Source organism: Aspergillus mulundensis (assembly GCF_003369625.1).
Source record: "Aspergillus mulundensis strain DSM 5745 chromosome Unknown scaffold_16, whole genome shotgun sequence".
Lineage (NCBI taxonomy): Eukaryota > Fungi > Ascomycota > Eurotiomycetes > Eurotiales > Aspergillaceae > Aspergillus > Aspergillus mulundensis.
The window spans coordinates 150,258-163,375 of NW_020797904.1; the positions used below are offsets into that span (position 1 = coordinate 150,258).

The following is a 13,118-nucleotide window of genomic DNA, read 5'->3' on the forward strand; positions in this document are numbered from 1 at the left end:
ATTTATGTATAGATTTTCCAGGTGCTATTTATATTAAGTTTAATAAGTATACTAGGCCAGGCGTTATTATTAATAATAAGAATTATATTATACCTATTTATTTTTTAAAGTAAAAGTTTATTAAGGTAAATATAACTTGTTACCGCACCTAGTTTTTTTTAACTTTTATATATATTATTATTATTTATAAGGCACAGGGGATAACTATTAATAAAGTAGTTTTAAATATTTTAAAAAAAAACTTTTTATTAGGTTTAATATATATAGTGGTTTCTTATGTTAAAATACTAGGTAAAATTTTATTTAAAAAGCCTTTTAACTATAATTAATTTAAGCCTTAAAAGTTAAAGGCTAGTAATATAGCTTTAATATACTTAGTAAATATTAAATATAAGGCTATTTAATATATATATATACTTTATTTATTAAAATATTTAGCTAATTAATTTAATTATAATATTTCCTAGCTTTTAAGCTTAAGCCTTTTATAATTAAATTACTTAAACCTTAATATAAAATTAGTTTACTTATTTACTTATTTTTTTTTACTTTTAATTATTTTTTATATTATAGCTGGTTATTTTTACTTAGTTTTTATTAGTTAAATAGCTTACTTAAATATTTATAAATTAAATAAGGCTATAAATAAGTATAAAAAACCTAATATTATAAAGTTATATTAAGTTTTTAATTTATAAATTTTTTAAATATTAAAATAATACTTTTTAATTTTTTAAAATTTTAAGTATAGGGCTATTTTAAATATATTTTAAATAATAGCTTTTTATTAACCTAAGGCTACTAGTTTAAATAAATAAAAATTAATACTTTTTTTTAAGCTAAGTATATTAAATTTTTATATATAAAATTAAAATTTAAAAGTTTAATACTTTTTAAAGGTTTTTATTATTATATTAACCTAATTAAAAAATAGTAAATTAATTTTTTAATTTTACCTAATTTACTTAACTTATAAAAAAAAAAACTTATATAATTATACCCAGGTTTAAACCTAGGACCTTTTAATTTTTAAAAATTTTTAAAAAATAGTTTTTAGCTTAGTTTTAGCTTATTTAAGCCTAAAAAAATAAGTATTTTTTTAATAAAAATAAGTACTTAATACTTTTTAAAGGCTTTAAGTATTTATATAAGGCTTTTTAAAGCCTAAAACAAGTTAAAATTATTTTTAAAGGCTAAATTAGGTTATTATAATACTAGTATATAATTATTAAATTAAAGGGCTATATAAGTTATTATTTACCTAATAAAATAATCTTTATTTTTTAAGGGGTTAAACTAAAGTACTATAACTACTTAGCACGCGGGCTACAGGGTATTTTATAAGGCCTTGTCCATCCCACCCACGCAACCAGATTTTATTTTAAATATTATTTTTATTATTTAAACTTAATTAATTAAATTTATTAATATTATTCTTAACTGCTTGTTAACTGCTTGCTAAGCGCTTACTAACTGCTTACTAAGTATATATTATTTTTTTCTTATAAAATAAATAAATAAAAATTATAATAAATTACTGTACTGTATTGTAATAGGTCAGATGCGCGGTAATTTATTTTTTTGGTGATATTACACGTGACTGCCAAGACTTAAAGATTATGTAACAAAGGCTCATGTGAGCGTTCGGAATGTCCCAGGTCACCTCAACCCTCGTCACCTCAACCCTCAACCAGATCAATCGCCCAAACCTCTCGTTGTCAGACCCCATCCTCAGTCAAAGCGAGACATGAATTGTTCCGCACGTAAGACCCATCGGATGATCCCAAACAATCTCTCGGCCTTTGGGAGTACTCCTTCGCGTCATGTTAACTCTGCCCCTTTATATTCAACATTACCTCGGCAGGATAAATTCACGTATACCTGTCCTATTGACGCAGAACCTCTGGATCGCTATAAAAGAGGTGGCTACCATCCAATTCGGTTAGGGAGCTCATTGTGCGCCGGGAGATACAAGATACTACATAAGCTAGGGTGGGGAGGCTACTCGACAGTGTGGGCCGCAAGAGACCAAAGGTTATACAACATTCCTACTTAGTGAAATGGTACTGACTTGGTGCAGAAAAGGAAATTATGTTGCTGTGAAAATCTCTGTGTCCGAGACGGGATGTGACAGCGTGGTGCAAGAGCTAAATGTGTTGAAGGAGTTGGCATCGAGACCTGCCTATTCCCAATACGTCGTGCGCTTGATTGAGAACTTTGAGTTGGACGGACCGAACGGGACACATTGCTGCCTTGTCTTTGAGCTTTTAGGGCCAAGCGTCCCTGACATGATTGATATGCGTTTCTCTGATGGGAGGCTGCCCGGAGCACTCGCCAAGGCCATTACGAAACAAGCTCTTCTTGGACTTGACTTTCTCCATCAACAGAAGATTGCACATGGAGGTCTGTCACACCTATGGTTCCTTTTCTTTCTGACGTTATAAACGGTGCTCATTGCCCACAGATCTTCACACTCGCAATTTGGCTTTTTCCATAGACGCCATGGAGAACGTATCAGAACAAGAATTTGTTGAAACACTAGGGGAACCAGAAATTGGCCGTGTCTACAACACTGATCGGAAAGATTTAGGACCCGGTGTACCCCAATATATCGTCAGGCCAGCGCGGAGGTTTTCGTCTCGTTCGCCGTCGTTTGTCAAGATTATTGACTTTGGTGAATCATTTTTGCAGCAGAGTGCTCCTCACAGTCTTCACACGCCGCTACCTGTTCGCGCGCCTGAAGTTATATTTGGGGATCATTTGGATTGCCGTGTGGATCTGTGGAGCCTGGGATGCATGGTATGAAATCGCTGATAGCTTTTTCAGCATGGCTAATTGATATGTTAGATATTTGAGCTTTTCGTCGGCCAACCGCCCTTTGACAGCTTTTTGCTAACACCTAAACTCTTGGTGGATCAAATGCAAGAGTTGACCAATGAACCATTACCTGAAAGATGGCAGGGATTATGGGAAACAATGAGCGGCGACGTTACCACAGAAGGCTCGAAGATCAGATTGCAGGAATGGTTACAAGAGATGTATTTTGATGGTGAACGAAACACTGATTTGAGTGGTGATGATATCGTCAGGTTGGGGAATATTATTCAAAAACTGCTGCGTCTCGAGCCGTCTGCCAGGGCGTCAGCGAGGGAAATACTAAGCGACCCGTGGTTTCTGGATTAGACTGCGAGAAATCCTTTATACTTACTTTGCTAATATACCCTAAGTTTACTTAGCTTTAATCAGTTACTAGGTCCCACTAGCAGTCTAGTAGCTTGCAGTAGTATAGGGATAATTGGTAATTAAATAATTTTTCATAGTAATAAAAGTAACAACGTTGAATTTAGTAGTAAATATAATTTTCTTAAAAAAATAGTAAAAAAAAAACTATTTTCTAGCAGCAGTGGTTAAATAAACTATAGCTAGACTAGTAGTAGTTAGTATTGTGGAGGGGCAGTACTAGAGCATGGGAGCTAAAAAAGCTAAATAGTGGCAGTATCCTAGGACTAGATAGTATATAATATAGGTAAAAATAATAGTAAAAAAAATATATATATATATTAAGGTAAATAATAAATTAAGTATAAAAGGTAGGTAGTAAGGCTATAAATATTATAAAAATTAATATTAAGGTGCAACCCTATTATATTTTTTTAAAAAGGGGCTAAAACTTACTAGTAAGTAAGACTTTTTTTTACTTATACCCTTTATTTTTTTTAAAATAATATTTTAAAATATAATAGCTAGCTATGCTTTACTAGGCTAGCCTTTACTAGGCCTTTTTTTTACTTTTTTTTTTTTTTTAATATTATGTATGGTAATAATTAAGTAATTTAATAAATATGTTTTAAAGCTTGTTAATTTTACTAGGATAAAAAATGCTAATAATAATTAATAAGTAGCTTAGCTTTATTTAATACTTTTTTAATAATTATGGCTATATAAGTAAAAATAAAAATAAAAAATAATATTATTTTATAATAATTATAGCTAAAGTTACTAAAATACTTTTATTTTAGCTTTTAAAACTATATATATATATATTTATAGTAATAAAAATAGCCTTTTTTTTAAAAACTTAAAAAAGTTATGCCTAATAAATATATTTAAGTTAAATACTAGCTTTATTTTATTAACTATTTTAGCTAAATTTTATTTATAATATTTTATTAAAATATTATTAATAGCTCCTAGCCCCTAGAGTTAAATAATTAAAATAAATAATTATAAAATTTTTAAGTAATAATTTAAAAAATTAAATAAAAAGGTAGGGCTAGGTATAAGGTTATAATATATAATAATTAATTTTTTTTAAATACTTTTTTTTACTATTTTAAGTATTTAATAATTAGCTAATATAATAATATACTAGGGTAGTATTATACGCCTTATTTTTATAGCTAGTTTAGTAAATTTATACAGTATTAATAAATATATAATTTAAATAATAAATTATAAATAACGGTTTTTTTTTTAATTTATATAAAAGTATTTAATATTATTTTTAGTTTACTTTTTATTTTTTACATAATTAATTAAATTAAAAAGGTTATTAATATTATCTCGTGTCTTTACTTATACTAGCTACTTTTTTATTTTATTTTGTTAATATATATTTAATAAGACCTTGGTATAATTATTATTATTTTTTATATTTAATAATAATAATTTTTAAATAATATTTACTTTTTATTTATTTTAAAGCGCCTGGTTAATATTAATATTTATATATTAAAAGTAGGTATAGTCTTTTTTTAAGTATACTTTATATAATATAAATATAAAATTAGTTAGTATTTATAATTAGGCCTTAATATAATATACTAGGCCTAATAAAATAGGTTTTAGTATATAAATTATTAAATAATAGTATAATAAGTATTTTATAGCTATTTATAGTTTAGCACTTTTTAATACTTGCGTAGGTAATAAAAATAAATATTTATTTTTTTAGGTAAGGTTTAAAAATTAGGTATTTAATATATATTTTTTAGGCACTAGATTTTTAAGTTTTTTAGTTAAATAATTAAAAAGGCTATTAATATTAATAAATTTATAATTATTAAACTTGCCTTTATAATTTTTTTCTTATAAACCACTAGAAAAAGTACCACGGGTAACTTTTATAATATTAAGGTATAAAAATAACTTAAAAAGCTAGGGGCGCTTATAGTAATATTAGTAAATACCTAGTATATTTTTTAGGTATAAAAATTAAATATTTTATTAAAATTATATAAAATAAGCCTTGCTTACTATAATAATTTTTAAATTTAGGTAATTTTTTAAAATATACTAAATATAAGGGCGTAGTATATTATTTAGTAAGTTAGTTTTTATATTAATTTTTTTTCTAGTTACTATATATAAAGGTAGTATATATACTAGTACTCCCCCTTTAATACTAGTATAATTTTTTTATAAATTTATTATAGGGTGCGTGCTTATAAAGCAGTACTTTACTTTTTATTAATTTTAATTATAAAATTAATAATAATTAATACTTATATATAATAGTAGGTGCTTTTACTTTTAGTAGGCAGGGCTAATATTTTTATAAACTTAAGTAAGTATAGGTTTTTAGTAACTTTTTATACTAGGTTAATTATACTATTTTATAATATTTTTTATATAATATTTTTATTACTTGGCGGTTAACAGCGCGTGGTAATAGCCTTTTTAATTAGCTAGTTATTTTATATTTAAGTAAATATAAAATACTAGTAATAAATATTTAGTTTATACTTATTAATATATATAAAACTATAGTATTATAAGTTAATTTTTAATTAATTATATTTACTTATTTTTGGTGGCGGGCTCCTAGGGCTAAGAAATTAAAAAATATAATATTATTAATATACTAAAAGTAAGTTAAAATATAATTTTTAAACTTATTAAGTATTTTTTAAAAAATAATATTATAAGTAATAATATATCTTGCGGGTTTAATTTTAGCTAGCTATAAAAGGCCTAAGGCATGTAATTTAGCCTAGCTTTAGGTAATTAAGTTATAACTAAATAATAAGATAAGGCTAAATTAAAATAATAGCTAAATTAATAGTTAATTTAAGGTGTAAAAAATTTTAGCTAAATTTAATATATAGGCGGGCGCGCGGGAAGTTACTAACTAATTTTTTTTAATTTTATTATTTATAAAATCCCGGGCATAAATAAGTTTATTATTTTTTATAATTAATTTTAATTTTTTTAGGTGGTAATTATTATAGCTAGGCTAGGAGGGCATGCCTAGGGCATAATTAATATTTTTAGGTATAATAATTAATATTATATATTTTTTTTATTTTTTATTACCCACGCGATTTATTATAATATTATTAATATTATTTTAAATAGCTTGCTATTTAGTATTTAAACTTAAGCTATTAAATATTTTTTAAATTTTTTTAATTAATAATTACAAGTGCATATGCTTAAAAATATTTATAATAATATTTATTTAATTTTTATTATTATAATACTTAAAATAAGAATATTTTATATTTTTTTTTATTTTAGCGTGTTGCTTTTCCATGTTTTTAATAATTTTTTTAGCTATATTTTAAAACTTATTTTTATTAATAATTATAAAGTTAGTTACTTTTCACGCCTTGGCCTTTAAAACATGTTTTTAAAGCTTTATAATAATATTTTTTAAATTATTTTTTATAATAAATAATATTATAAATAGCTTTTTTTATTACTTATATTACATGTTAAGCAGCGCGTTTTTAATAATTTAAATAGCTTTTTCTATATTAATATAGGTTACTAGGTTAATTTTAATTAACTATTACTTTATAAAAAAAATAGCACCTATAGTTATTTAAGTTTATTTTAAAATATTTAATAAACATGGGGTTAAGGCGTGCTACTAGGGTTAATAAAGGCTTAATAATTAAAAAAGGTAGTATTAAATAGTATTAATTAATAAACTTATTTATATATATAAAAAGGCACTTTTATTATTATAATTATTATTTAATTTTTAAATATCCTGGTTTTTAAGCACTTAGTAATTATAAAATTAATAGGTTTTAATATGCTTAGTGCTAATATTTTTACTAGGTTAAAAGGCTTTTATTTTATTTTTTTTAAGTGCTTGTATTAGGTGGCTATTACTTTCTTACTTTTTTTAAAAAAATTAAAAAAAAAAATGATAAGGCCATGGTTATAATACCTAGCACCCTAGTATGGGTAGTAATAATTTAAATAGGCAGGTAGTTAATAAAAAAAAGTAGTATATAATAATAAAAAATAGTGGGTAAAGGTAATATTATAAACTAGGGGAAATATAAAATTAAATAGCAAGAGTTAAAAAAAATAAAAAATATAAAATTTTTAAAAAATATTAAGTTATAATAGGCAAAGCGGGTCTAGGTAATAATAAGTAAAATATAAAAAAATTAACCTTAATTAATAGGGGGGTAATATAAAAAAAATTAATTAATAAAAAATAACATAAAAAAACTAACTAATAGTAAAATATAAAAAAAATTTACTTAGTAACTTTTTACTTAGCAACTTCTTAACTTTTTACTTAGTAACTTTTTAACTTTTTACTTAATAACTTCTTAACTTATTTTAGCTAGTGGCAGTGGTATAATAATAACTAAATTTTATTTATTTAATACCTAGCTAGCTTCTTATTTTACTATTATATTTACCTAGTTTTTTATATCCTAGTTTTTTTTTACCTTTTATTTTTTTATTTTTAAATTTTTACCTTGTTTTTAAGTTCCGCGGTGCTATTAATAAAGTTTTTATTTAAGTAAAATAATTTTAACCTATTATTATTTATTATATAGGCCATGCATGTACTATTAAGTTTACTTAATTAATAAGCTTTAATATTAATATATACTTTTTTAATTTAATAAGGTCCTAGTTATTAAAACTATAATTTAACTATTATTTTTAAATTTTATTTTTATTTATTATTTTATAAGAGCACGTAGTTACCTTTTTTTAATAATATATATTTAATAACATGGTTATTATTTTAAATATTTTTATTTTTTTTTAAATATATTTTAGTTGCAAAACTACTTTTTTTATATTTATATTTTTTTTAATTTACTAGGTCCTTATTGTAATCAGGTTTTTTTAGGTATAAATTTTTTTTTTAAAATAAGGTTATTTATATAAGTACTTTAAGTTTAATTAAAAAAATTACCTTTTAACCTATAAGTATTTAAATAAAAGTTATCCCAGTGGTTTTATAAGTTATTAATTAAATAAATTATAATATTAAGTAAAAGTATTAAGTCTAGCCTTTTTTAATACTATTAATAAGCTTGCTAGTAATATTTTTAATAACTTAATTTATATATTTAATAATAGTATTTACTTTTAAATGCCATGGTAAAATATTAACTTACTTAATTTTATACTTTTATAAAAAAAAATATTAATAACTTCCCCTTTTATTTTTAGTTTTTTATCCAGGACTATTTAATAGGAAACTTTAAATTTATAAATAATATATTTAAATAAAAACTTTGTAATAGCAGGTGTATTTATAATAATTAGTAATTTATTTTTTAGTTATTTTAATAATAAATAAGTTTTTAGTATTATATATTTAAAATTAGCATTAGGAGGCATGTAAATAATATTAATATTAAATATATTAAAAAAAGTAGCGTGATGGTGGGATAAAGTTTTTTTATATTTTTATTAAAAATTTTTAGCTTAGTAAATAAGGTATTTTTTTACTAAAGTTACTATATTTATATAACTACCTAACTACTAGTACCTAAAAAATAAGTAATTATAAGTGCTTTTGCAACCCTTATGCCCTAGTTTTTTATATATTACCTTAAAAATTATATAATATTTTTTAATATTATTAATTACTTATTAAACTACTTAGCCTTTAAAGCCTTTTTAAAATAAATAGCCTTTATATAAAATATAAATAGTAGCAGTGGCTTAAAGCTTATAATAGTTTAACTAGCTTATTTTTAATAATTTTAATAGGGTTGCTAGGTACCGGGTAATCTTATAATACCTTATTAAATAATAGCTTTTTAAAAATATACTTATTTTTAGGCCAGGTTTATTTTTATTTTTTTTTAATAATAGGTTATAATTTTTTAAGATTTTTATAAACTTGCTAAAGGCCCTTGCCCTAGTTAGTTATATTTATATTTTAATTATTTTTAATTTTACTTTTACTTATTTATTAATATTAATTTTAATATTTTTTTATACTATATTTTTTTTATAATAAGCCTGTGTAATAAAATATTTATAATTATATTTTTATTACCTAGTACATGCTTTATAATAAAGTTAAATATTTAAATTTATATTAACTAACTTACTACTAGCGCGCCTAGTAAATTAAATACTAATTTATTTAACTAGCTTACTAGGGTGTTAGTATTAGTTTTTAAAAAAAAATATACTTTATATAACTAAAACCTAAGCTTTTTAAGGGCTATTACAAGGCCTTAATATTTTTTTTTTAATATTATATTACTTTTTTATATTACTTTATATACTAAAGTTATACCTTACCGCATGTTATTTTTTATTTTTATTTTATATAATACATGCCTTTTATTTATTTAGGCTTGTGTTTACCACTAAAATAATTATTAGTAAGTTAATAATATAATTAATAAGTAATATATATAAAAATATTATAATAATTTTCCGCAGGCGGATAAAGGTATTTTTTATTTTTTTTTATTACTAGCGGGCGTTTTTATAAAGTAGTAGGTATAGTAATTTAGCTTTTTAAATATAATAATTAATAATTATTTTAAACCCTATTATTAGTCCTATAAACTTATAAACTTACTTAATATTTTAAGGCTTAGGCTAGTAAAAAACCTTAGCTATTTTTATTATTTTAAAATATCTTTTATTATAGTTATATACTTATCTTATAATTTTAAGCCCTTTTATATAAAATTATAACTTTTTTATTAAAATTATAATACTAGTAAGTTTTACTAAGTAAAGTATATAATTTAGGTTTACTAGGTACTTTAACATATATTATTAAATTTTTAGTAAAGCCTTTTTATTATTATACTTAGTTTTAAGTTTTTTTATGCTAATATTATTTAAGAATATTTATATTATTAATGGTATTAATTTTTTTAAGATTTTTCTTTTAACCTTAATAAACTAGGTAACTAAGTTTGTGGCTTTTTATATAATAATTATTTATTAAAAAAAACTTATTATAATATAAATAGTGGTCTTATTTTTATTTTTAAGGTTTAGGGTAATTTAATTATATTTAAATATTTAGTTAATAAGAAATGCTATAGCCATGCTAGTAAACTTATTAAAAAACTTATTAATATTTAGCAGGAGGTTTACATTATGTATAATAACCTTATTAAGTTTAGTAATATTAATTACTAGTTAATAAATACTAAATATTTTTTTAATAATTAAAAAGTATAGGTTTTTATAAGGGCCCTAGGAGTGTTTAAATATTTTAGCCTTTAAATATTTTTTAAGTATTTTAATTATTATTTTTTAGGCCGCTCGCGGGATTTTAATTAAGAATACTTACTATACTTAATATTTTATTATTTATAGTTACTATAAGGGCACTATCTTTAATTATACCTAGCTAATATTTTTAGTTTTTTATTTTAGCGCTTTTTTTTTAAATATAATATATTTAGTAGTATTTTTTTCTCCTGTGCTATTAACTAGTTTTTAACTTTTAATTTTATAACTTTTTTAGGTGTTAGCTGGGTTCCCCGCGGGAATTAAGTAATTTATAATTAAAAATAAAAATTAAACTTAATACTTGCTTTAGGTACTTAGTAAAAGGGATAGTATTATTTAAAATAAAGTTTTTATTAATTTTTTATACCTTTTAATATATTAGCCTTATTTGCGCTATTTACTAGTTATACTTTATTAACTTTTTTTTTAAATAAGGTTACTAGCTAGGCTATATTTTAAAGGCTATATCCCGCGTATTTTTTTAATTTTATATTTTATTTATTAAATATATCTTGGGGGCTTGCTTAGGCGTTTTAATAATTTTTAAGTAATTTTATTAGCAGGTACTTTGCAACTTAATAATTATAAATTTATAGCCTGTAATTAGCTTAATAATTTTATATTTATTTAAATATAAAATTACCAGGCGCGAAATTAACTTAATTTTTAAATTTTTAAGTAGCTAAGGCGCGTTTAGGTAATATTTAATTTACCTAATAATTTTATATTTAACTAAATATAAAATTATTTTAATTTTTAACTTTTTAGGCGCTTGGGCATGGCTTAAGGGTTTAGCTACTTTATTAAAAACCTTATTTATTAATTATTTTAGGGCCCCTGGTGTCATTATTCTAGCTTTTATAATAAGTAACCACCTAATATTATAATTCTTGCTTAGTTTTTTAAATCCTGCCTAGGCTAAATATTTTTTTTATACCTAGTTAATAATAGCTTTTAGGGTACGCGGATCTTTAGGAATTAGTTATAACTAGTAAAATAAATTATGCACTTTATATTATTATTATTTTTTAGTATTTATTATAAATAAGGCTTGGTGTTAAAAAGGCCTTTTTAAAATAATTTTTTTTAAGTTATTTAATATAAAATAATTAATACTTTAGTATATAAGGTTACTAATAATTATTAAAAGGTTTTTTATAATATTTATATAATTACCCTTAACTTAATTTATAATTATTACTTTTACCCGCGGCTTTAGCCTGTAAAACAAGTTAATTTTTTTATATAATTATTTATTAATAATATTAAGTTTTATGCTGGTATCCAGAAGCACCTTTATAAATTATTTTTTTATTTTAATTAAAATTTTAATACTTAAAAATATATAAAAAAAAATTTTTACTAGGTAAGAGCTTAAACCTTAGGCCTTTTATAATAATATTTATAAGTATTACTTACGCGGGTTAAAAGGGCATGTTATTAATTAACTTAGGCCTTAATAATAGGTTTATAATAGCTATATTTTTTAAAGTTACTTAGGGGATTTAGGTAATAATATTAAAAAAACTTAAATTTATAAAAAGTTAATAAAAAGATATAAAGTATAAGTGTTTAAATACCTTAAAAAGGTTATTAATTATAATATTAGCCACGGGTTATTAAAGTATATAATTAAATATAAAGTTTATTAATATTTTTTTTTAATTTAGTTACTAGCTTATTTTTAATTACAGGCTAGGATTAAATAATAGCCTAAAGCTTTTTTTTTTTTTTTTTTTTTTTTTTTTTAGTTTTTATTACTTTTTTTACCTAGGGCTATTTTTTTATGTTTTTTAAAAGCTTAAACTTTTTAATTATCCTATTTATATACTAGCTAAATCTTACTAATTAAATAGTAGGGTACTTATTATTAATAGCTTTATATTTTTTAACTTATTTATTAGTTATAAATAATTATAGTTACACCTTAATTAAATTATTAAACTTATAGTTAAAGTTCTTGCTATTTTTAATATTTTTTTTTAAGTTTTTAATATTTATAAGCTTAATAACTAAGGCTTTAATAATACTAATATTTGCCTTTAAAGGCTCTGGCTTTAACTAATTTTTAATAGCTTTTAATACTTGCTTTATTATTAATATTTTAAGCTAGCCTTTAATTTTAGGTTTTTTATTTCCTGCCTTATTAATATATAGTTTATTAATATTTAGGTTTTTATAATATATTTTATTTACTATATTTATTACTTATATAATATAAGTACTTACACGGTATTTTAAGGTCTTATAATAATAATAATTATTATAAGGCAGGGGTACTTAAACTAAAAGTACTAATATATTATTAAGCGGGTATTATTAGCCTTAGTATTATTAAGGCGGGTATTACTAAAATAGGTACTACTAAAATAAGTATTATTAAAATAAGTATTATTAAGACGGGTATTACTAAGGGGCGGCTTTAGTTTAAAAAAAAATATATATAATAATTTAATATATAAATACTTAAGGTGGTAGTGCTTATTATATATTTAAAAGGTAAAAAGATTACTATGCTTACTAGGCTATTATAACTTTAAAATTTAGCTATAATACTTTAATAACTTTTATAATTTTTTAAAGGTTATTTTAGGCAAGACTAGGGTGCCTTTTTTACTAGCTTATAATTTTATTAA

General features: G+C 21.9%; 1 protein-coding gene across 1 annotated transcript; it reads left to right on the forward strand.

Moving 5' to 3' along the window:
* Positions 1-1,777: 1,777 nt before the first annotated feature.
* On the forward strand, positions 1,778-3,183 carry DSM5745_10628 (uncharacterized protein; the record flags this gene model as incomplete). Its single annotated transcript, XM_026752644.1, has 4 exons — positions 1,778-1,941; positions 2,081-2,403; positions 2,465-2,799; positions 2,848-3,183. 4 exons carry the CDS (start codon positions 1,778-1,780, stop codon positions 3,181-3,183), a joined length of 1,158 nt encoding a protein of 385 aa, XP_026598662.1.
* Positions 3,184-13,118: the final 9,935 nt, after the last annotated feature.